The following is a 27,245-nucleotide window of genomic DNA, read 5'->3' as shown; positions in this document are numbered from 1 at the left end:
GTTGAAAGCCTTGGCGAGATCTAGATAAGCTGTGTGAACCATTTTACCCTCATCTATGGCTTTGGTGGCTGCTTCAAAGAAGTCAATCAGGTTTAGGAGACATGATCTGCCTTTTACAAATCCAAACTGGGTAGGGTCCAGTGTTTGGAGATTACCAATGTCTTTGTTTATGAGTTCCACGATGATACGTTCCATGGCCTTGCAGATCAGGCTTGTCAGGCTAATGAGGCGGTAGTCCCTGGGGTCCGTCATGGCTCCCCCTTTGTGGAGTCGGATAACCGTCACAGTGCGCCATTCAGTGGGTACAAAGCCTGAGGTGAGGCTATGATTGAACATGGTACTTAGGTAGGGTGCCAATTCATTCTGTAGTTTGTGTAGAACGCAGCCTGGGATATTGTCAGGTCCCATGGATGCTGTGTTCATGGCTTTGGAGAGTGTGTTTTTTACCTGTGCAGCCGTGATTATAGGAACTTTGCATTCTTCCGGTATAGAGATGGGTCCTCTAGAGGGTGAGAGGGATATAATCATACTGGTATATGAGGTGCAGTGACTTGAATGCGTTTGTAATATTGTGGATCCTTGCTCCAGGTATGCAACTAACTGTTATCTTCTCCTTGTCTAACTTGCTGAGTGTGAGATGTTTGGTATTGCTTTTGGTGTGTGTTTGTTAGCTGAGGAGCATGTTGCCATTAGAAGGCTTTGGAAGTCTTTGAGATTTGGGAAGGTTTCTTTTAAGTACCTCAGCATAAGACAATCTGTGTGTGTGTGGTAAGTGGAGTATGTGAGGGACATAATGTGAGTATTCATGACAGCCCAGGTAAATGTAAGATTTTTGCCTCCAAGGAAGTTGTGTATTTATAATGCTCAGATACCATGTTATTTTCTTTAATGATTAACTGGTAGTCTGAGAACACAAGACAATTACTACAGTGTCTTAGGATGCCCAAATCTACTAAGCTGGCTACAGAGACATGTGGAAATTCCATATCCATGTTGTCCAGACCTGGAATAGAGTGGGCTGTTTAGGATTAAAGATTGGGTTTTAAGAGTGATCTCCTAGGGTAGTTCTGGGGTTAAGAGCAAGATTTTATATAGTGCTAGGATATGGTAGTGCTGTTCAGTGCATAGATTAGCTGCTCTAAGCTCAGTTCCATGTAGTGCTACACTGTTTAACAGATTTCAGATGTAATCATTTGTTTTTAGGGAGATTTTACTGTCTAGGTATTTGCTACTGTACTGGGCGCTGCTAAGTGTTGCTGCTCAGTAGGCACCTCCGTTCAACCCTGCCTGATTTATAGTACAGAAAAAAACACTTCAAAGCTGACATTTATGCCATATAGCCAATAAACAACCACACACTAAACTTTCTGGTGTGCTTCCCAACTCACAGACCAGGTAAATACTTTCTGCCACAAAATGGAAGATCCTAGAATTATTAATGTAAAAGTATAGCAAAAACAGCTGTCAAGTTGTATATTAAGCAACAAATAACAAACTATCAAACAAATAGATCTCTGGCTAATTTGCCCTTCTGCAAGGCAATTAGGAGGCAAACAGAACTAGAAAAGCCAACAAACAGAGAAATGACTATTTTTGCTACAAAATAAAATAAATGATTTAAAAATGCTCAAAAACAGTGGTTATCATTGTATAAAGCAAGTACAAGTACAATAAAATCAATAAAATATTCTGAGCTTTGATGGCTCTGTATGAAGTTGAAACACTTGAAAAATGTTGCAGTTTTCTGTAAATGAGCAAAAAGCCTTGCAAACGTTCCTGATTTTTAGTAAAGAAAAAAATCTTGAATGCTGACTCCTATGCCCTCTGGCCAATAAACAACTACACTTTGAGCTTCCTGGTATGCTTACTAACTCAGAGAGACCAGATGGACACTTTCTGCTAGAAAATGGATGATCCTGGAATTTCTTAATGTAAAAGCACAGCAAAAGCAGCTCTCAGCTGCAGATGTAACAACAAATAACTACCAAAGAACTAAGGCCATGGCTAATTTACCCTTTTGCAAGGCAATTAGGGTCACATGGAATTAGAAAAGACAAATCGAGGAACAGCTGTTTTTGACACAAAATAAAATAAATTATTTACAAATTGCTCAAAAAACAGTAGTGATCACTGTATAAAGCAAGCATGCGTGTGATAAACAAGAAATATAATGTTAAGGGAGCTGCTATTGTTTGCTGATATGGCTTGCACATTTCCTGATTTATTTATTTATTTATGTTTTATTTTATTAATGTGGTTGTCCCTACTGATTAGTTTCCATTTACACAGGAATTGCATATAAAAATGATAATAATAGGATATGCAAATAATCTGCAACATTAATGCATTTAAACAGAAAAAAATAACTGATCATCATACTAAGTAAATCTTGTTCTACAAATTGTAGTATGCAGTCACATCAGTGTACTTAAAACATACATTAGGCTACATATTAATACATACATCTTGTATATCTTTGCTGTGAAATGTACTTTTGAATCAGATAATCAGTACAAGATGTGAAGCCTTCTGTTTTAGCGAGAGAGACAGTCAATTTTTATTAAATTACTGCTCTTCTTGATGAAGAGTTTAAGCTGCAGGTCATCCCTTCAGAGATTAACATTGACTTACAAAATCATTCTATAGGATCAATAAATTTAACGGCTTTGTAGGACCATCTTGTACTGTGGATTAAAAGGCAAGTTCACCAAGGCAGTAGTTAGCCTTTTATGCCTCTGTGTATGTGTGTGCAGGCGCATCACATTTAATGAATTAACGTTGTTCTTTTGTCTGAATTTATGAGCATGCATACATGAAGAGGGATACATAAGGGCTAGCTGTCAGGCTAACAAACTCTTCCATTTCTTCTGCCTAATGCAGATGACCAGCTACATGCATAAGCATCAGCTTTGCTTTATAGGCTTTTTTAATCTTACAAGCTCCTTGCATTTTTCTAATAACTAGAGAAGCTCCAATTGCTTTTCAGTTGGATTAAACTGCCCTGTAGTGGAACTCAGACTAAAATGCTGTGACATAAAAGAAAGCAAATGTGTACTGATTTTATGATACACCTACTACAAAGCAGGAATACACTCAGTTAATTTTAGTATTATTTATTTGCTTACAAAATAGAGTCCAGTTTTGTTTTAATAGCTGTCTTTGGGGTATATAAGTGGGGTAGAGAAACCAAAAGCTAGTACAACTGTAAATATTGAATATGCTCCCTGAGTTGTTTCAGGCTAGAGATCAAATTTTTACTGAACTAGGTAATAATGCATATAACAAATGTGGGACTAGAGTTTATTGTTTACATTCCTTAACTATGTTCAAGGGTGATTTACCAGGTCTGTGCTTCCACGGTCAAGACAGAATACCACCATTACTGATATTGTATGCATAACAACATGTAAGCTGCTTCACGATGTGTATTGAATATTTGCAGCAACCATCAAGTAAACTTCTCTTCCATTTGGACAGTATAATTTTGAATCCATCCTATGGTATTGGGTTTTCTATTTCCACAGGAAACTGTCCATTTTATACTGTACATAGCAATTTTGAACCATAGGTGAATATTTATTTTGTGTTTCCTTGTTAGATATACCTTAATAAGTCATTCTTTCAGCTTTTCTTCCCAGTCAGTGGAAAGCACTCATAAGTGAGGTTTTAGAGACCCCCCCCCCCCCCGAAGCATGTTTACATTATTCACACACTTTGACAATGCATCAGTAGAGCCGGTATTAGTAGAGTGATTTTAAGTTCATACTGTATATAGTCTGAGTTTAGACTGTACCTCTCAACCACTCCGCATTTGCCGGAGTGGCCAAATTTTAAGCCCTGCACCTGTATCCATTCCACTGTTCCGCTTTGACATCAGACAGCTCTGATTTATTCTCTTTCACTAGCTTGACTGTAGAGTGAATGAGAGAAAGGCTTCATGGAGTTGTCAAAGTCAAAACAGGCTAGTGGAGAACAAGGCCTTAAACCCTAGTGCAATCTTTCTTCCTTCCTCATCTTCTTTTCCACTGTTTAAAAAAAAAAAAGACTGTGCAGTGCTGAACACATTGCCATAGGAATGAGGATTGGGAAGGAAACATAGATTTAGCGTGTGTGTGTGTGTGTGTGTGTGTGTGTGTGTGTGTGTGTGTGTGTGTGTGTGTGTGTGTGTGTGTGTGTGTGTGTGTGTGTGTGTGTGTATGTGTGTGTGTGTGTGTGTGCATGTGTGTGCATGTGTGTGTGTTTGTGCACGTGTGCCTGCAGTCTGGCAGGTGGCACAGCCATATCTCTCAACCCCTGACCATTAAAAGTCCTAGCAATGACCTCCTAAAATTATAACAGGAGATCAGAAAGATGATCACTTTCGTATTCCCTTGTTATTCTTCCATAACAAAAATTGTCTTCAGATTTTGGAGTCCATGGAATTTGTGACAAGGAATATTTGTAAGGGTTTACTTTGTTTATTATATTAATGTATATCCTAACAAATTAGTCTGTCTTTGTGAAAAAAAATCAGAAAATATGGGAGAAATGAGTCTTAATCTGAGTGCATAAATCATAACATTAAACCTGAATTTTGCATTTTGCGTATTGAAAAATGCATTTGAGAGAGAAGATTTTACTTTAAAATACTGTGTTGGTTTAAGTGAAATGTAATTTATTCCAGTACTTGGATTAGAGCCAGCATGGTAGTTCTGTATTTCTTTTCTTACATTGTCCTGTCTGTATCGGAATGTGATATGTGTAGGGCTACAGTCTAAAGTTTAGAGCATGAATTATGTCATCGTGTACATCAGATGGAGGTGCACATTGTAAGTCCATATTTTCCACTTTTTATTACAAAATTGCAATGCACAGCTTGATCATTTTCGTAGACACTTGCTAGGAATCTAGCTTATCTCATTCTTAATGTATGACTGTATTTCATCTCTCAAGACTATTCAGTTGTAGCCTGCATTTGTGACAAAGGGAATAACCAGGAGTTTGTTTTGCAAATATTTCTATCATCCCTTCAGCTTGTCTTAGTATTTATCACTTGATCATGCTTTGTGTTTGTAGAAATAGAGGTTGCTGGGAAGAATGTAGGAGTGCTATATTCTAGGTAATTAGAGAAACATGCAGATAAGACAGGGACAGTATACTGCAGCACTAGCAAAGAGGCAGTGACTTGTTCACAGCTGTAGGACTTAGCAGATAAGAGTAAAGTAGATATATATACTACAGTAAAGTAGATATACTACAGTAAGTATGATGTATGCACAACCAACACTAGGCTGTGCTTACCCATGCATAGGCTGACCATATAGTGCCACAGACATAGGCAGACCAAGTACTAATGTGCATAAGGCAGGACATAGTTATCATTAGCACAGGTGTGGAAGGGAACATAGAAGTGGATGTCTTCACGTGGAAGTGTACAAGTGCTGATCAATGTGAAAGTAAAATGTGCCATTGCATGTGCTGTAGGTTTTGTGGTTGAGGTTTTACTGTAAAACTCTTTCAGAAGGGCCAGTGTCAGTGGAAGTGTGTAATATACCGAGGGCTGTGATAGCTTGAGTACAGGTCTGTTGAGACACAGCCTTTATGCACTGATGTAAACATGAGTTTTCAATATATCCTCACCAGCAAGAGCTGCAGAAGTTTCACTGGATATAGCATAACCCTGGCTTGATGCTGGTGTTCTGCATGACTCTGAGTGACCTATGCTACGAGATGTAGCAGTGTGGTGACTAATATGTCTACAAGAATGTCCTCTCCTGGGTGCAGACACCTCATCAACAGATGTAGCCATGGAAGTGTTAGCACTGTGGGAGCAGTATCATGGTTATCCATGACACCGATGGCTATCATGTGTGGATGTATCAGTGAACCTGTTTTGCGGACAGCTTTTCAACCCTGGCAGGTGAATCAGCAGGATGTTGCATATTGCAGTGTGTGACTGAATCGATCCAAGTAATCAGACAAACAGAACAAATGTACTTGCATAGGTCATAACACACACCTGGCATCACCCTCACTGATCCTGCTATGGCTGTCGTGGTACCAGCCCATGCCTCCATGATAGGCCTGCACATATGCTGCATTGCTGACACACCAGTGTTATGGAGATGGTGCTAACCATGTCTCCCTCCAGCAAACACACTACCTACCCCTGAGTGAAACTCTCTGCCCCTGGATGCTAAGGATAGATTGTGACCTCTGTCTACTAGGGGCCAGCAAACATCCCTGATCAATAGTGTCCCCAATAACTTGTCCTTCCTGTAAGGTGTGGGTATTCAAAACAACAAACCAGTAACCACTTGAAACATCATTGTGAGAGTTATTTTTTTATTCATTCATTTATTTATTTAACATTTGTTGACCAGGAAAGTCCGACTAGGACAGAGCCTATTTTTAGCTGGTGCCCAGGAGAAATGCTCCAGACACACGTCTTTGGAATATGGGAGGAATCTGGAGTCATAGCTCTCAACTGTCCAGATCTGACTCATATTCTTGGTCTGTTTCTCATAAAATTGTAGTTTTCTGGTAAATCATTGAGGAGTTAAGTCAGAAAATAATGGCAGATATTTGATTTTCAGACTTCATATACTTCAGAAAATTCATGATAATGAAAAACCTGTTATTCTATTTACTTTCCAAGTTTGTAAGAGCAATATTTAAAAAGTGTCCCTGTTTTTGAGCCTTTGTCCCACATTATTTTTGGTTTAGATATCTTGCTCTGAAAGGTTGAGAGAAGTATCCAGAGAAACCCGTGTGAATGCAGGGAGGACATGTAGACTCCACACAGAAGGCACCCCAGTCAAGAATTGAACCAGATGACCTCTTGCTATGAGGTGACAATGTTAACCGCTGCACTACTGTGCAACTCATTTTGGAGGAAGAACTGAAAACTGGTCATTGTAGTTAAGGTAGCAAGTAAAATATTGCAGGGAAAAGAAATGGACATATAATGAGATTTGGAAGTTTTTTTTCTGTTGTTCAGTGCAAATGGTTTTCTTGAGACTCCAGACAAAACAGCATCCATGTAAGAAAATTTGTAAAATTAATTGTTCTTTATATTGGCAGAATAGTGCTCCAGCAGTTAGTACTTCCTCCTCACAGCTATCTGTTCTCCAGTTTAAATCCCAGGTGACGTGGTCTCTGGACTAGGTGTACATGCTCTCCCTATGTTTCCGTGGGCTGTTGCCAGGCACTCTGATTGTCTTCCCCCCTTGGAATGTATGCTGCTAAACATGCTACTAGGGGAAATGGCAATTCTCTAAGTTGCCCATAGGAGTGCTTGCTGTGTGTGCATGAACATGCATATCAGTCTCATTATAGACGGTGAAGTCTTATATTCTTCTTTATACCCATTGTTTGCTGCAATAGGCTCTACCTCCCCTGTGACCCTGAATAGGACTAAATAGATATTGAAGACTGAAAGAATGAATGAATCCTCTGGATACCTATATTGTGGGGGATCATAGGTTTATAGGTGTGTACTAGGCCAGTGGCTCTGGAGCCTTTACAAGCCTAGCCCATAGAAGTGCCCTGGCATCATGCCGCCATTAGTTCCAAGTGCCTCTATCAAGTAGATCCACTGGAGTGATCATTGGGGTGAACTTTCTATTTCATCCACTCATCAAGACTTTTCTTGAAAAGGGCCAGTGAGGTGCTCTGCTTGACATGTATGGGAAGTCTATTCCAAGAGCATGAGCAGTCTCTGGGTTATGAACCTGTCCCTCCAGCATGTTCTGTTGATGGTGGTTATGAGGTTTAGGTCCCTGGAGTGTGTGGTGCAGAGGGATTGGGATTTCTTTAGGTGTAACATTTCTAACAGGGCTGGCTAAGACATGGCTATATAAGTCAAGCAGAGCTGGCCTCTTAATAGAAGATATGAGACGTTAAAAAGCTGGAGTCTTTTGAGTCTGTCCATGTAGGGCATTTGTTTAAGGCCTAGAATTCTCTTTGTGAGGAACTTGTGCAGCCTTTCTAGCTGTTGCAGGTGTTCAGTTAGGTACATGCCAAATGCGGCATTATACTCAATGATTGGTCTAATGAGGTAAGAGTAGAGAGAGATGATGACCTCTTTCTTCCTGGATGCAAAACCCTTGGTAACGAGATGTGCCACATAGAAGGACTTTCTGATGACAGTGGCAATGTGGTGGTTGAAGGAGAGGTTGCTGTCAACCTGTGTCACAAGATCTCTTATAACACCTTCAGTGTTCAGTGGGCTACCATCAATGTGGTAATTAGTGGGAACTGAATTTTTCCCAAAGGAAATGACAACACATTTTTTGGCATTAAGCTTAAGGCCATGGTTTCAACAGCAGTCGTTGGTCTCAGTAAGGCTTTTCTGTAGGATGTCTACATCCCTTGGGGAGTTAATAATGGCTCCCAGTTTGAAATCATCAGTTTAATTGGTCACCCAGAGCCCCTCCGTGTTGGCCTGGACTCCTGAGAAGTAGATGCCAAATAGGAGAGGACCCAGGACCGATCCCTGTGGGACTCCACTCCTGACTGGTCGGCAGTCTGACTTGGAGTCTGCTACTTTCACACTGTGGGTTATGTTGGTGAGCCAATTTGCAACCCACCTAGTGATATAGGGGCTGATGCCAAGTTTGGTGAGTCTATCAATATTTCCTGAGTGAGGAATGGTATCAAGGGCCTTGGCCAGATCGAGGTAGGCTGTATGAACTGCCTTGCCCTCATCCACAGCTCTGGTGACTGACTCAAAGAAGTCAACCAGGTTGAGCAGGCATGATTTACCCTTCACAAAACCAAATTGTGTGGGAATCAGGGTTTGGAGATTTTCTATATCCTTGTTAATTAGGTCCATGATGATGTGCTCCATAACCTTACATATCAGGCTCATCAGGCTAATGGGGTGATAATTCCCAGGGTCTGTAGTCACTCCCCCTTTATGTAGAGGGATGACTGTAGCAGAGCACCATTCTGTAGGGACAAAGCCTGAGGTGAGGCTGTGATTGAACAGGGCACACAGGTGTGGTGCCAATTCACTTTGTAGTTCATATAGAACACAGCCAGGGGTATTCTTGGCCTTGAAAAATGCAACATTAACCAGTTTTGCAGTAATTCTAGGTGCCTGGCATTCTTCCGGTATTATGATTTGTCCTTTGGGGGGGGGGTGAGAGGGGTAAAGTTGGCACTGAAATTGTAGGCCAGTATGTTGGCAATATCTGTTGGCTCAGTATAGGAGGTACCATTGTGCAGTAACTCAGAACAAATATGGGTATTACCGTGGAGATTCTTGATATAACTGTAGAAGGCTTTGTGGTTGTTTTTAGTGTCTGCCACAATTCTGTCTTCATAGGTAGCTTTAGAGGTTTTGATGAGGGAATCTCAACTTTTTGTTGAGGCTAATAAGGGAACTTTTCCAGTCTTGGGACTTCACTTTTTTCTGCAACAGTTTCTTCCTTCTGTTGTAAAGTTTGTAATGACAGGGGATCACCAGATTGGCTTCTTTTTTTTTTGGAGGAGAGCATTTTGTTCTGTTGGGTATGGCTTGTTCCATACATTTATGTACATGTTCATACAGTGCATTCGTGTATGATTTGGCATTCATGCACCTGTTTTCCATTTGCATGGATGCCATGAAGTTAGCCACCTCTGTTTTTAGGAGCCCAAAGTCAGCTTTGGAGAAGTTTTTCATGGTGGTTACCTTTGCTGGTGGTGTGGATGAGATGTGGATTTCCATGGTAATTAGTTTGTGGTCAGATCTAACCAGGGAGGAATTGACTATTGGTGTTGAGCAATGGTTGCCTATGTTAGTAATAACCAGGTCAAGGATGTTGCTTCCTCTGGTGGGGTTAAAAATGAGCTGATCCAACACATTGGAATTAATGAATTCCAGGAAGTGTTGAGCAAGTGTGTTGGTGCATGAGTAGTTTTCCCAGTTGATGGAGGAGTAGTTGAAGTATGAGAGTTTTGAGTTGGACCCTAATGGTTTCCAGGGTGCTTAGGAATGTGGAATGAGTGTCTTGGGACATGGTTGGGGACCTATAGCAGGCTATGACCTGAATCACTGTCTTAATCACTGTTAGTTGTTCCTGAAGTATCCCCGATGTGTTATGCTGGGCTATGAATCTGGAGGTGTGCATTTCCTTTATGAATATGGAGACGTCACCGCCTTTGGAGCTTCGGTCCATATTTGGGGCCAAAAGGTGTGGAATGAGTTATAGCCTGGTATCTTCTTGTGATTTGTGATAGGAGCTAGAAACTGGGGTTTGCATGTAAGATAATTAAATCTTGATTAAGTTATTATTAGAGACAGCAGCTGCTAGCAAAAAACTGATATGTGAGGAACTCTGACTATATGTATCTCACCGTCTCTGCTCCATTTGTATTGTTTTAAAGTCCAGTAGTTCTCAAGTTGCCCACTCGGCTGTAAATTTAACTTCAGAACTCACTGCCATTTTCACCTTAGTTGTTTCTGCAAGTGATCACTACAAGAACATATTGTGGAGGCCTTTCCCCTTAAACTTCAGTTACCATCCCATTCTTACCTTTATATCTACAAGTTGCATATTCCAGCACCCCAACTTTAATTATTTTTCTCCAAATTACTTTAAAAATCTCCAGTTAGCTCCAAAGCCTAGTGTTGCCCTACAACAGAAATGTATGGTTTTATTGTGTAATATACCTGGGTCAAATACCTAAATAAACAGTTTGAAGCATTTAAAGCTGTCAGTAGATAAAACAAAACTCTTATAATCTGTCACAAAAGAAAACTTGTTATAGAACTTACTGCTTACCAACCTTTTGACAAAAGTCAAGTTTTGACTAACAGTTCATGTTTTAATTTTAATTTTGTTTATTTTTAATTGGTATTGATCTTAGTATGGATAAATATGGAGGTAGTACATGAGCTACCATTCAAAGATGTGTTAGTTTAAGGTTACCTCAGGCAATGTTAGATCTGCCTTATGCTCACATAAAAACACTCTTATTATTGTTATTACCTAAGTATCTGTCTAAGGACACCCAAAGTACAGAGGCTAAGCTATCAGCAATAGTCCTGCCCTGTGAGCATAAACACATACACCTACATATGCAGAGAGGAGAGCAAAGAAAGCCTCACCTGTACTTCAGAAGGTCATAAGCTCAAACAATGTAGAACTGCATACATGTGACTTATTATGCAGAGCTCCCACTGATCACTGTAAAGATGCACATATTCAGTCAACAAAGAGAGCGGTACTCCATAATAATCCAAAGTTAAAACCTGAAACAAGGCACTTCAAACGCCCATGAGGCAGACATTGTGACCTGGCAACCCTCAAATCATCCTAGTCATTGAGAACTCCATGGTAATAAACAAAACAAAGCATCATCCATGTGAGTATATAACAGGATGTGTCAGTGTGATCAAATATCATAGCAACTGTGGAAAAGTGCTGCTGGCAAAATCCATGTATCAGCCATACCTCTCAACCTCTTAGCTCAAGAAATGTGGACAAAGCCTAAAATAATGCAGGCACAAAGGCCCAAAAAGAGGGACACATTTTAAATACTGCTATTAGAAACTTAAAAAGTTACTAGAATAACAGCAGGAATTGTGTTAGCATGCATTGTTGAAAGGATATAAAGTCTGAAATTCAAATGTATATCATTATTTTTAACTTCAGTCCTCCATCCTTTACAGAAAACCACAGATTTATGATGAACAGACCAAAAATATGGGTCAAAAATCTGGACATTCTGTGAAATTCTGGGCAGCTGAGAGGTATGCCAGCGAACACCCTGGGTGCTATTAATGTATCACTTCAAAATGTCAAACTCCATGTCCAGTCACTGCAAAAAATAAGTAGGTTATCCATGGCTCTCACTGCCATTGCTTCCTTCCTTGTATATGAAGATTGCTGACCCCAGGGGCTGATGTGTAGATGTGAGACTTTTATGTTTTTGTATTACTGTCTTATTCTTCCATGGAAACATAACTGTATTGTGATTAGCCATCCATTACATACCCCACATTATGGATTTTGATAGGCTAACTTAACCTAGGCGAGATCATGCTGTATTGCAGTCACGTTTTGTTTTAATACCATACCATCTACTAACAAGCCAGCTTTTCCTGTTTTTAACTTTTTGTTGTCCTCCACAATTCAGAATCTTGTAATATGTTATATTTTTTCTCATTCAAGTTTTCCTTAATTTTTATTTCTATCTACATTTCATTTTACTATTTCTCCACATTTATTGGATAATTTATTACAACAAAATACTTGCAGCTGTCTCACTACCACTTCTTTAACCATCTGTTTTACCAATTTGTTTATTAATTTATCCCAATGCAGTTTTTACACTTATTTACTTATACCTTCACTCATTCCCTGCTCCTGTTCTCTTGGTCTTTTAGCTAAAGGAGAAGTCAACTGTAACTTAAGGAAAGAATAAAACAGTTAATGGTGATGTAAGAAAGGTAAAGGATATGTTTAATTAGGATAGCCTGAGAGTGGGAAGTCAAAAGAGACTGTACATATAGAAGAAGGGATTGATGACAGGTCTATATCAGAACACTGAATGTTCAAGTGTTCTAATATCGAACCCCATGAATCGAAAATTTAAAACATCGAACATACAGAACAGCAAATTTTTTCCTAGGGAAAAAATTTGCTGTTCCAAAACACATACACACAACACAAGCACACCAAACAAACAGCAATCCATAAACATACACCTAAACTCTTACACCTAACCCTACACTAAACTATACATATACCACTAAGTATCCACTTACCTTAACCCAAACCCTAACCCTAAGGTCCGTCACTATTGCACAGTCACCTCACCCGCGCCCTAACCCTAAATCACCTACCCCACCCTAACCCTCACGTCCACACAATCGCACACTTACCTGACCCGCGCCCTAAGCCTAACTCACCTAACCCGCCATAACCTTCACGTCCACACAATCGCACACTTACCTGAACCCAACCCGTTACTTTCCACCACAGTGCTGAAAATAGCTCTTCCAAATACTTCCTCTTCCAAATAAACTTACTAACATTTTAAAGCTAATTCATGCAAGCAAGGCTGTTACTGTTTGAACTCTAATCAACATACTGCTGAAATCTTTCTACTTTGATGTGAAAAATTCCTTATGAATCTTACTGTGCTACATTTTTTATTGTCGGTTTTTCAAGTGTAAATATCTTCAGTATGTTATTATTACTTGTTGTACTTTTTTTTTTAAAATCCTTTCATTTACCATGTAACAACATTTTTAATTTTCTATTTTGCTGGAGCTTTTCTCCCCGGGCCTCTACTGAAAATGGAAATATATCCAGATTGACTAGCCCGGTTAACAAATGTAAAATAAAATAAAATAAATAAATAGCGAAGCAACAAAAACAGACAACCAAATTTTTTCCATAGGAAAAAATTTGGTTTTCTGTTTTTTCGATATTTTCAGTGTTCGCTGAAAATGGGTCGATATTAGAACACTCAAAATTTTGAAAGTTTGGTGTTCTAATATGGACCCTTGATGACAGATGGTATAAAAGAAGAAGCTGGTGAGGTAATTACAACTATTTTTGTTAATATGGGTATTTGGGTAGACATATGGGAAGATGATAGTAATATTAAGCAAGGGAAGGGGCTAGAAAGGTAGACCGGGAACATATCCAAAAAATACCTTTTACTAACTGAGTCATGGCAAGCAGGGAAGGATTATTTAAGTATGCAGCCTTTTGACAATTCATGGATGGAATGGTGATCCAGATTTGAAATCAAGTATAATGAAGTTTTTTTTTTTTTCAGTTACAATGTAAAATGTGCAAAAAAAGATGTATATGGGAACTTTTGTTGGAGTAGGGAAATCAGTTACAAACTAATTCTGAAGCTTATTGCATCAAAGAGAGAGAGAATTATATGCAAAAAATAAAAATGGTACATGATTCATTGTACAGACATGCTATTTAATAGGAAATAAAAAGATAATTCACCTTTTTGAGGAAATGGTTAAATACAAAGTTAAAAGATAAAAGGAAAATTAAAGGCTGGGCAAATCTGTATTATGAGAATTGCTGATGAATATGTTAGAGATACTTATAGTAAGGAAGAGGCTTTATATCAAAAGAAATGGAATTTATAGAAATTGTCAGAAAAATCAATAATACGTTCTTAAGTTAACTTATAGATTTAGAAGAATTGTCAGAAACAAGTTTTTTCTGAAAGTATTAAATGAGTGAATAAGGGAAAGATTCAGAGATGTAAGTTAATATAGAAAAGGGAACAAAACTGGAAACAAATTACATTGTACAATGTGGATTAAAAGTTATTTGTAAACGTATTTCAGGTGAGATTTGAGGAGATTTTTAAGAGTGCATTACTTCCTGGTGTATATGGGATATATAGGAAGAAATTAATGAAGAATTTTTCATTTTAATAAAATAGATGGTGAAAAGCATAAAATTATGAAAGAAGGGCACGTTTAATGGTAAGATATGATAGTAAAGCATTTGAAAATGTTTTCCGTTGTATAATATGGGCTATTTTGGACATACTGGTATAACTGATCTAATTCAATCAGCTTGTGACAATAGCTATGTTTCTTTGTTAGTAAACGGGTTGTTAATTGAAAGAACATTATAAGAATAATAATATAAGAATATTAGGAGTAAAGCAGATGTTCCTAATCAGGGGGGTGTTATTTGTTTTAGTAAGGAATGCTGGTGCTAGTGAGTTAAAAGCAAATTCCAAGGTGATGAGTAGTTTTTATGTGGAAGTGTAAAGATGGCAGTGTTTTGTCATATGCAAATGATGTAATTTTAGTTCTGAAACATAGTCAGACTACGGAAAAGAAGGGATCTTTGTGTTTAAAGGAAGTTTTATTTAATAAAATGGTATTGAGCAGAAAATTTCGGTAAAATAAGAAGATGGTTATGGTGGAAGGAGTAGGAGTATCTTTTAAGTGTAATGGAGCTGTTTATTATATTCTGTAAGTGTACTGATCTGTTGTATTTTGTGATATTATAAATATGTAGATATGTTATGTTAATGCAAATAAAGCTTCCAGTCCTGTTGATATGCGTTGTAGGATATTTTGCATCCACCTTAGCTACCACCAACTCAAACAGTTGTTCCTAAGTTTAATGTCTCATCTGCAGAATGGCACAATCAAGAGTGCAGCACCCTCCCACCCCCAGTGCTGCACTGCGATGACAGCAATTTTAAAAATTAATCCAGTTACCTGGAGTGGGACTAGAACCCATAGTTTTATGCAAAAACAAAAAAAACAATTAGTACTTGTCACTAAATATGCACTGCAGACATAAAAAATAGAATCCACCTAACAAATCTGCATTCCAACTCTCCCTACTTATAGAGACTCCATGATTGCACAAACATAGGGAGATTAGCACCTTTAAAAACTGTGTTATTCTGCAATAACACTGTTTACTGTCATCTAAAGTAGCAGCTCTGCAAATCATGACTTAAGTAAATTGATATACAGGGCTTTTGATCCACTTACCTAGATGCAGAGAGTTTCATTGTAATGAGCCTTGTTATAACTACACAAACAAAATAAAATAGAGGATTACAATTACTGTGTGTGCACTGTGCAGGTTTTCAGATATGATTAAGTCATCAGATGTTCTCATGAACAAAACATAAGAGGTCACCTTGTATTTGTGTTACTTTGGAGACACATCACTGATGCACTTCCCCTACCCCAGTAGTCAATGTCTTAAAGTTCATGCTTGCTGGGAGGTTTTTCGGATTATAAATAATTTATAAAAATCTGATTTGACATTCTTTTCACAAAGGATAGCAAACATATTGTGTAATCCTCAGCTGTTCTGTGCAATGAAAGCCTAAGATCCATGGAAGGGACTCACACCTTTTAAGAAAGTGACTTACATTAGCCATTGCATCTCTTGCCATGAAGATGTCAGCACTTTTCTTAGTCCACTTGTAATATTGTAAACATAATATGTATTTCACCCTTTTGTACCATTCAGTTCAACTACATCACAATGTCTGGTTTACCTTAAATGTTTGCCAAAAGCAAACAGAATAGTTTCAGTGATGCATGATTCAGGAAGTGCAAAGGCTGAAATGCAAAGAGATGCTTCATCATATTCATTATAGTTGCTTCAGTATAATATTACTGCCTCTACCAGCATAAAGTCGTTGTCAGTTTTGAAACAGTCACATTGTGGAAGAGGTGCAAGAATTATGTAGCTTAAATTAAATGAGTTCATACAAGCTCAAACAAAAACAGAGCTGGGTGCAGGCCTCAAATTTTGTTATAAAAGCTGTGGATTATTTGTATTTTTCCTACTGACATTACTGACAATATCAGAATTGTTTGACTGTACTTCTCAGATGGCCTTTCCTCAGCATGGTCATTTATAAGTATGGAGTCATTCTTCGTGGAATGCCATCCCCTTGATTAAATTTATCTAGGAAAAAAACAGGGAAGGAGACATTGCAGCAGATTGAACATATAATTTTAAAGATCTGGTGCATGTGCATTACAGAGTTAGCAAAATACACACTAACAAAGCAAAGCTTATTGAGTAACTCCCACCTTCCAGTCCCCAGTATAGTTAGTATCACCCTGTTTTAACATTAGTCTTGAAGAAACATTACTTTCTTTGAGGGAAGATCCATCCTTAAGTGTGATTAAGCAAACAAAGTTTAATGTATTCCATTCAGAAAATTTCATTGAGTGCCTTATGATTCGCAACTACACAGTATCCGCCCACCATATACTTTTGTTGTCCGTTTTACAGTGCCATTGTCTTTACTTAAATGCTTGAAATCCTGTGAGCTCTTAAGTGGCATATCTACACTAAATGGAAAACAATGTTCTCAAATATTAACTTTCTACAAGCAACTTCTCTTCACAAATGCTGCAATTTGATGCAGCCTGCATGTCTGCATGTTCATTAATAATAGTGTATGATAAATAACTTTAAAAAATATGACTCATTCAATAAACTTGCAAAAAATGTATCAATTTTTTACCAGTAATATTTAGATATATGTCATTAAATATTTTTAGAAGTGGAAAACATACCTTTCAAATTCTTTTCTCAAGAATTCTAGACAAAGTAAAAAATAATGGGGGATAAAGTTTCAAAATGAAGACAATTTTTAAATATTGCGCCAATAAACTTAGAAAGTTGCTAGAATTGCAAGTTTTGTATTAGCATGCATTTTCTGAAGGATAAGAAGTATGAAACTTCAATGTCTATCAATATTTAGTGACTTCAGTCCTCAATGATCTGGCAGAAAATCACAGATTTTACAAGAAAGAGACCAAACATATGAGGAAAAAAATTGGGCATTGTCTGAAAATCTGGATAGTTAAGATATATACTGGAAAACGCTCTTCTCACTCAGTTGTTCCTACAGTTACTTACTTACCAGGTAACCAGTGAAAATGCATGTTTTTCAGCAAAAAAACGTCACTGCATTTTAGACTACACTGACTGACAAAATATCTATTTTTTCTGATATGTAAATTTTACAATTATCTTTTCTCCGGCAACATTAGCAATTCATACGGCAAACTTGTAACTCTGAAAATAATATGTAGTTTTTATTTCTCTTGTATTCTTTTATAGACCAAACTTTAGGGATTAGTGACCAGTAAAACTATCTATATATGATGAAAAGCCTTTATACTCTATTTGCTGTATCTGCATTTCTTTCCACATACATAAGGGACACACACAACTAGTTGTAGGCTAGAGGTAGATGGACTCTTATTTATTAAATGACTGCACCACATTACGTCTTAAGACAACTACACTGGGCTGATTTCCTGCTTTAAATACTTTGGTATTTTCCTTGCTCTCATAGTTTCTTTTATTCCACATTGGTTATATGCAACACAAAGGTCTGTTGGCATTCACAGTTCCTCACCCTGCAGTTTAGTCAGGGAAATAGTGCAAAGGACTATGGTTATGAACTGCTGACAAGCTGCTTCCTGTAGTCCAGGGTGTTATTCACTCAATCACCATTTGTATACTGTATGACACTGAACAAGTTATTTAACCAGACAGTGTTCTCCATCAGTTTTGATATTGGTCTAGGCTTCTCAACTGATCTATTGGACTGCATACCTAGAAACTACCTATGAACAATTATTGGAAAAGGAATCCATTATCTGTAATTAGAGTGTATCCTCCCGTTTTTTTTGCCAGTGCTTCCAAGAAAACCTTAACATGACATTCAAATCCTCTCTAATAGGATATGCAGATGTATGTTTCTCTTCCCACAATTTAAACATCACTGTGCCAACCTCTCCATAGATAATTGGATTGCCATAAGGGATGCATTGATCTTTTCCTTCAGATTCTTATCTTAAAGAACCTAAAATGTAATATTTTTCCTCAGATATTCTCAAGACAGCATGCTACTTTCCTAGATCTTAGTTTGCTGAATCCCCAGTACTCTAGAGAGTTACAAACTTACTAGGAGTCTGCAATCATGCTTGTTCGGTACTTGAAAAATATGGGATGTGCTTTGTGCTAACATAAGAAGTAGAACCTAATAAGTCACATTTCCCAACTTTAAAAACCTCAGTAATGTACAACAAAAAAAATCTTGATTATTACCTCCGTAAATTATCCTGACTTACTGAAAGTCCGTTCACTCTTCCTCATCCCTTACAGACTCCTGCATGGAGCCCTACTTGGCCTGTTTGGCAATGAAAGATCCAATCTTGCTTGACCTGTTATATATCAAGCAAGTTAGTAATAACACCAACATCCACTCAAAGGACCTAGATCTATTTCAAAACATTAATAGAATCAGTTGTCAGGCTAGATATTTCTCCTAGAGGACCCCCAAATTCTAGTAAATAAATGTATCAGCATATAATGCAACTGCCAAGCTTTTGAAAAAAAAAATCTCACAAAAAGAACTTTCAGCAAACCATAGAGTAATTTTTTTTTCTCTGAGGCAGTTTTTCTGGTACCTACTCCCCAAACTTCCCAAACCTAAATATACATAGTCTGAAGTTTTACAACAGTGGAAAAATATTATTTAAAAAAAAAACACCATTGCTTAAAGTGTTTTCTGCACAATTTTTTTTTTATTGCAGAATCATAACTACCATAGTCTGCTGTTGACCGATTAACAGATTTCCATGATTCTGCTGTTGACCGATTAACAGATTTCCATGATCCTCTGCCTAGGGAATAAGTTCATACTCAATGTCAAATAAAGTACTTCCTTAACTTTATTTAAAACAAATCTTGAAGAGTAAAAAACACACCTTCCTTACTAGAGGCTTCAGTCCACAACAAAAACTGCAATTAAATGTAAAGCACTTGTAGTCCAAAAAAATGACAGGTAGTTCTAGTGTAAAAAGCTCTTCTTTATTCAACCACAGAAGTAAAAGCGCTTTCACAGATAACTTCTGCTTCTTCAGGTACAAAGGCTTGCTTTCTACTGTGTAACTTATATACCTTGAACCAACTAATTAAGTCACAATCATCTTAAGGAAACATCCTTCATTAAGTAAAAACATTCAGTCCTTCACTGTGTAAACATGATTCTTAAAAGTATAATGCATAACAAACACATAAAAAACACATTTATAAAGAATACATATATATAAAAATGCACATGTACATATACAAACATAAAAATGTGCTCAAATATAAACATATACTGTTAAACATCTCTAATGCTTAATGTAAGTAAGCATGTAATAAAATGACTTAACATTTCATTTATTCAATGGTCTTGCTTTAAGTTTTGGTCTTATGTGTTTCTTGTCGTTAAACCCATGCCCAGAATCTGCATTCAGTCTTATAATCCATTTTGCCTCAAGCTGTTCTGTCCTGTTTCTAATGTCCCCCATTCTGATGTTGCCATATAGTTTACCTATAACTAAAAAAGTAAAATTGTGTGTGTTGTTATTCACTCTAATATGTTTAGATAATGCACTAACATCACTTTTGTTCTGTATCTTGTACATATGTTCCTTGATATGATCTCTAAGGGCTTTATCAGTTTTTCCCACATAGAAACAAAAACATACTGAACATTGGGCTAAATAAATAATATGTTCTGAAGCACATGTAGCTGAAATGTTAAATACATATTCCCTGCCTGTGTCAGGATGTAAAAACGTATTACTGTCACATATATTTACACATGGAACATCTCCCACATGGGCAAATCTGTCCATCTCTTTTCCTTATATTTTCATTCTTAAAATAACAAAGTCTTCTTTTTAAAGAGTGCATATTCTTATGTGCAAAACTTGGTCTAGGTTCCAATAAGAAACTAATCTCTTTATCTGTCATCAAAATTTCCCAGTGCTTCTCAGTTATATTTTTAAACAGCCTCACATCCGTGGAATAAAATAGAGGAAATCTTATTTTATTTTCTGTCTTCTTTTTATTTGTTGTATGTACTGACATATTATTCCTTTTAGAAAAATGTGGTCTAGTTATGTTTTCCCTCATTTCAACCATCATATCTCTAGTGTTATTAATTTCATCCTTATAGTAACCTCTCTCTACAAAATGTTGACATCTTCTCAGCTTGTTCAAAATCCTCTATTCTTGCATTAAGCCTCGATGCTCTAAATAACTGGCTATGTGCTAAGCTTTTAAATGTATGTGGAGGGTGTATACTGGTTCTGTGCACAAAACTGTCACAGCGACATTCTTTCTTATATATATTTGTATATATCCTCCCTTCCACGTCTTTTTTAATGTTAACATCCAAAAAGTGAACTTCTTCTAATGACATATCCACTGAAAATATTAAGTAATTTGTAGAGTTATTAATGCAGTCAAAAAATCTTGAAGAGTGTTCTGAGGAGCCAAGCATTCACCCTCGGGCTACCCCATTTGACCCTTATTGATGAAGGATACTAATAAATGGGACTTGTAGTGGCTCAACCTTTAAGGATCTACTGGATCAACTTGCCTAGTATGAACCTGTAGTGAGACTGCCTCAGAATTTTGAACATGCTCGTATTTTCCCATCCTCTTATTACAATAATCTTCTTTGTCCATCATAAGACTGCTTAAGTACTACAACCTCAATGCCCATCACAGGTCTCTGCTCTCAACATAAGTTTTACTGTCTTGGTTTTGCAAAGAAGATACAGCAAAAGGAAATTAAATGAAATAGCTAGTACAGAGAGGCAAAATAAAGACCAGCGATGTTCACCTTCACTTAATATTTTTTTCTCATTTCTCTGTTTTTGCACTCATTACAAATGTTTCCTATTTTTGCTGTTCCACATCTACTTTTGCTAATGTTTCCCTAATGTTTAGCACTTGATGTCAGTGTATATGTTTGAAATTATGTTTTACTTATGTTATATATTTCATATTTATCTAAAGTGCCTATTCTGTTTCTCTGTTGCTCTACTGATCTCTTGGATTGTGGCTGAAATGGTTGTTTAAGTTCATTCCAATATTCATGTTTTCCTACAATAAATAAATAAATGAATAAACAAATTATGCCACCAGGCTCATAGACCGTATGCTGAAGTTCACCTGAGTGTTAAGGAAGTGCTTCTCTGCTGATGCATGCAGCTGTTCAGAAAATATGTTTAGTCACATGTATCCTGTATGAAGTGCTGTTCTGTAGAGTGGCATGTAGAAAGGAGACATTGTGCTACTGCATTAGGTACAGAATTTTAATTCATTCTTTAACACCATCCTTTGAAACAGAATAATACAAGCTAAATACACTTTGTTGGTGATGAAATGTAAATGCCCCTACTGACAATCCTGTAAACGGCTGTACACGGTTGTAAAATGTTTTTGTATTCATCTTGCAGGTGCAGTCCATATCAGTGCGGTTATCAATACTTATTTATCTCTTCAACTACTAAATAAATCTGAATGAAAGGATGATTACTGACCTTTGAACTGTCATGTTGTTGCTGCTGTCGCTTCATTACTGGAGTTGCAATCCTGCTTGTAATACAAATGTTGTGGACTGTGTGAAAGCAACGGCAGCACAGACAGCATGCTGTAAACTTAGCATTAAGTTAGAAAATTAAGAGAGAGAGTAACTTTTAGAGTACAGAAACTCACTGCTGTGTCCTGATAATGAAGAAGATGATGAGGAAGACAAAGTAATGCAGTGATCTGTCAAAGTGTAAGCTAAACACTGGCTAATGGCATAGACATAAGAATCATGTATTAAATATGCACTATGATGGATATTGTCTACAACACCCAGTGAATTTCTTTGAGACGGTTATATAAAATGTGAAAAATTGAACATTTGGAACCAAAATAAACCAAAGGATTTTTGTACTGGCTATATATAGTATGCTATAGCCGTTAGTGAAATAATAATTGTGTCTTTCTTTTCTGTTCTAGCATTTATCAAGCAGACATAGTGTTCAACAAAGTACCTCACAGGTGAGATTTTTTGCACAAATCTAAATCTTTTATCTCATTTTATTTTATCAGCATATCTCCAAATACTTCAACAATTGAATTCTGAGAACTTTAACAAATATGGTTTGTTCATCTTCCTCTTTTTTCAGGTTGATACAATTCGCCAGCGCCATGGGGAAACATGCCGTATACCTGTTCCACATCATCTGTTTCTGAATCTGAAAAGTTTCACCTACAACACCATTGGGGAGGATGCAGATGTTTTCTTCTCGCTCTATGACACACGGGAGGGCAAACAGATCAGGTAGGGCTATTTGTGGTCATAGCCACAGCTTGTATCCTTATTAATTGCAGTGAAAGATGGGTTGCTTTTAAACATAAATGATAATATTACAGCCTGTCAGGGTGTACCAAAAACATTTACATAACATGACTGTGTTTCCATGATACTTATGGACATTATGGACATGACACAAGTGATACACTACAAGTGTTTCTGAAGCAGAAGGAATGTTGACTACAGAAGCTGAAGTAATGATGCTTCTGTCATCATAATACAGAGATAAACAGCATATAACCTTACCAAGAGTTTTATAATAGAAACTGTTGATATCTATGACCCTTCAGAATCTTATTGGGATCCGGGAACATGTAGGATTCAAGACATACTGGTATTCTAATTACTTATAGCATCCATTAACTGGTTTAGTTAGTTGGTCAAATTCAAACTGCTTGTTTAGCCTAATCTACATAAAAATAAAGAAATACAACTGATAAAAATGTTATAAGCATTGACAGTTGAAAAAGTAACATTTAAACAAGAATATGTATGCATTGCTGTCATGATTGCCAGCTGTGTGCATTTATGGAGAGTTCATAAAAAAATTGCAAAAATGTTGTGTCTGTAAAGTCAATAAATGCTTGGTGTCCATCCATAAAAAATGAAAAAAATTCTCTGGGTCAAAGAAGCAGAAAGTATGTTTGGCAATCCTCAAGATGCAAATTGTGAGTCAGACTGATACTCCTGTCAGTCCTATGCATTGAGTTACTGTAAGGCTAACCTATCGATGTCTAATATAAATAAAAAGTCCAAGTCACCTCCCATGTTGTAGTCAGTGGACTTACTCAGAGCACCTGCATGGAGCAGTTGGTGCTGGACCCATAGCCAAATGACTAAAAGGCGTTCTGTTGCTAGGCTTAACCTTGCAGCTTGGTTAGTCTCTGATACCTTCTTTCCAGAGTACATGGAACTCCATGGATCCTCCAAAGTAGGGAGTATGATCCAGATCAGTGATAGAAATCTCATTGTCATGTCCCATTCAGACTTCAGACGTTTCTGTTTTCTAAGTTTAGTAGTATCTCTGGTATGGTTTTAACATGGGGCTGCTAGTTGACTTGGTGTTATAACATGCTAGGAATTCAAGAAAGCAAAAAAACAACTTGCACTGAACATCAAAGGAGATGAGGTAAAATGCTGAAATGATTGTAAAACTTTTGGCTTTTTTCAGAAGATCAGAATCACCTGCTAAATGCAGCCTATACAAAATGGTATGTCTAACTGCTTTGTATTACCTGTACACATAATTCAAGGGTTTAGATAGAGATAGGTAACAATCTGACATCTGTTCTAGGATCAAATATTGCTGAGCTTTCCCCCATAAATTATTTAAACTGTCCTCCTGAACTCTCAGTAAACATAATACACTTAGTTACTGGCCAGCTGCAATTTAGTGTAGCATGTTGGCAATCACTGGAAAGAATCTGGTGTTCTCTGATCTGCTGCCTGTGACTAAGGTAACTCAGAATTGGAATATTATTGCAGGACACTGAGTGACAGTCTAACTGACAGGTATGCTGTTACAGTGAGTGACAGTCCAACTGACAGGTATGCTAGTAGAGTGAGTGACAACTGACAGGTATGCTAATACAGGGAGTGACAGTCCAACTGACAGGTATGCTAATGCAGTGAGGGACAGTCCAAACTGACAGGTATGCTAGTAGAGTGAGTGACAGTCCAACTGACAGGTATGCTAATACAGAGAGTGACAGTCCAACTGACAGGTATGCTAATGCAGTGAGTGACAGTCCAACTGACAGGTATGCTAGTGCAGTGAGTGACAGTCCAATTGACAGGTATGCTAATGCAGTGAGTGACAGTCCCAACTGACAGGTATGCTAGTACAGTGAGTGACAGTCCCAACTGACAGGTATGCTAGTGCAGTGAGTGACAGTCCAACTGACAGGTATGTTAGTACAGTGAGTGACAGTCCAACTGACAGGAATGCTAGTGCAGTGAGTGACAGTCCAACTGACAGTTATGCTAGTGCAGTGAGTGATGGTACAACTGACAGGTTTGCTAGTGCAGTGAGTGACAGTCCAACTGACAGGTATGTTAGTACAGTGAGTGACAGTCCAACTGACAGGAATGCTAGTGCAGTGAGTGACAGTCCAACTGACAGGTATGCTAGTGCAGTGAGTGACAGTCCAACTGACAGGTATGCTAGTGCAGTGAGTGACAGTCCAACTGACAGGTATGCTAGTGCAGTGAGTGACAGTCCAACTGACAGGTAGGCTAGTGCAGTGAGTAGCAGTCCAACTGACAGGTATGCTAGTGCAGTGAGTGACAGTCCAACTGATAGGTATGCTAGTGCTATTCTCCAGCTAGTGCTATGCTAGTGCTAGTCTGTGTTGCCATAGTCTTGCAAGCTGGAAAGGCATATCTTTGCATGGAAGAGTGGCGTCTGCTTACGTTGAAGTCATCAGAATGTTATTGGCTGTCTTTCAGTGTAACGTTTTAGAGATTTGCTGCTTAACCACTTTAGGGTCTGTCCTCTTCTTATGGAGTGACTATATAATTATGATAGTTAATTATGAAGTATCTATACTCTGCTTTACTTAATACTGAAGAATATGTTCCCCTTTGTCTGACATTGCTGTTATCATAAATCGTCAGTATATTTTTCTACTCTATCCTGGCAGCCCTTCCAACAACTGATAACTGGGGTCATAAAGGGAGAACCACAATGAGCCAGGGAATCAGAACAGCTGCAAGAAATAAACTGACACTACTGTGCTTAATTGTACTGGTGCAACCACACCATAACTGTGCTTAATTGTACTGGTGCAACCACACCATCAGCATACAAATCTATATCAAACCTATGAACGTCAAGGTGAGCTAACTTCATGTCTTATCTATGTTCTCTGTTGACTGCTGATTTATGCAAAACTGTGGGAATTTTTTGAGTTTTGTAATCAAAGGTATCAGTAAAAATATGTATATTCCTACATTTCTTGACAGTTGTCAGTATTTTTTGAGGGTTAGAAAACTTGGTTGCTGGGTAAATAAACATTTTAGATGGCACTTAACTCAGTTTATTACCATTAAATAATAGTATTATGCAATATTTAGATGGCAAAGCAAGTGTATTCAGCTTTATTAAAAAGAAAACCTTTTAGCCAATGGATCCATTAATAAGTCTGGGAGGAAGACACTCCATTGGCTTAGAGGGATAAAGTCCTGACTGTGGCCCACCCAACCTGGGTTTGATTAGTGGCTTGGGCAACTGATAGAGTGGTAAGAAAGGGATGAGCATGCCCATTCCCAGTGGGGGGGGTGCTCATTGATATGCTTCCTAAACAGAGGTGTAGTACAAAGAAAGTTGCCATCAGATGTAATCATTAACTCTGGGGGCAATAGAGTAGGTACAACCAAGTGAAAAAAAAAAATTCTCCTGAATGGAAGTACAGACAAATTGAGCCCCCAGGCACCTCTCAGGATCCATGACTATCACTAGCAAAAATATTGAGTAAGTATATGGAATTGGGGTATAACTAGTAGATCCAGTGTGGACATTGGGTTCTCAGTGCTGGTCTGGTAACAATGAGGTCCAAGGGAACCAAAAAAAAAAAAATAAGCTTGGGAGAAGAGATGCATGTTCTTCATAGTTGTGATGTCAATAAATGACATATTACATCTCTAGTCTGTGCTATTTGTGCAGCTAGTATGTTTAAATTGCTAACCTTCTCCCCTTCTCTTCACCCAACTCTCATCCTAGGTCTTCTTGATGGACTCATCTACATCCTACTTGGATAATGAGGTCCATTTACACACCACTATTTCTAAGAAATAGTATTTTTAATGTATAGGCTAAACTTGGCACCATCTGTCTGGCATTCAGCTCCTTTCTCTTGTGTCTCTGTTGTACTGCTGTACACTATCATTCTGCTCCCAAGTGTTTAGTGCACCAATATCCTGTTGCCCTTACTTCTCTGTTCTCATTTGGTAATAGACTTGGTTCCCATAATCTTTCTTTGTTCCTCTTTCCTCTGTTCCTTTTATTTCCACAATAGCCTTTTTCGTACTTTCTTGACAAGCTTGATTTTCTTATCGCTGTGTAAGCACTGGAACTGAACAAAGCACTCTAGCTGTGGCCTGACCTGAGCTCTGTTACTTTTATAATTGTGGAGTCTGCTCCCTTAAGGTCTTTGTTACAGCTGGACCTGGTGGTTATTTTTTGTTGTTACTACCAGTCTACTCCTTTAAAATCTTTTTCATTTCTTTTTCTTTTCTTTCTTTAGTTTTTTGCTTTTTTTTTAAATGTTTGTTTAAAGAATACTCCTCGTGGCTGATATTTCACATGAAGATTGTTCAACAGTTGTTCAATAACAAAAAAGAAGTAAATAGGTTAGTTAAAACTTCACTATTTTACTAAAGTATGTATTTAACCCTTTATTCATTCTGTTCAGGCATAACTGCCATCTACATTCTTATAGGTTTATTGGTTGTTACTAGGTATTAGACCAGTTAAGTCATTTGAAACTTAGCCATAAAGAGACAGTGATGCACCTAGCCAGTTATTCCCCTACTCCATAATGGAGTGGGGGGACTAGGAGTTGGGC

The 27,245-nt window shown here is 37.7% G+C and overlaps 1 protein-coding gene across 1 annotated transcript in view; it reads left to right on the top strand.

Moving 5' to 3' along the window:
* The window catches only part of DOCK3 (dedicator of cytokinesis 3), a 4,843,230-nt gene that overhangs the window by 2,718,205 nt on the left and 2,097,780 nt on the right, over positions 1-27,245 (top strand). Inside the window, exons 8-9 of the mRNA XM_044077993.1 lie at positions 22,323-22,364; positions 22,493-22,647. Of these exons, the coding sequence (XP_043933928.1) occupies positions 22,323-22,364; positions 22,493-22,647 (197 nt within the window). The remainder of the gene's footprint in view (positions 1-22,322; positions 22,365-22,492; positions 22,648-27,245) is intronic.

The sequence above is a fragment of the Protopterus annectens genome, chromosome 7.part0 (genome assembly GCF_019279795.1).
Source record: "Protopterus annectens isolate FY-2018-M chromosome 7.part0, PAN1.0, whole genome shotgun sequence".
In the NCBI taxonomy this organism is placed as follows: domain Eukaryota; kingdom Metazoa; phylum Chordata; order Ceratodontiformes; family Protopteridae; genus Protopterus; species Protopterus annectens.
This window is presented reverse-complemented; position numbering and strand designations above follow the sequence as displayed.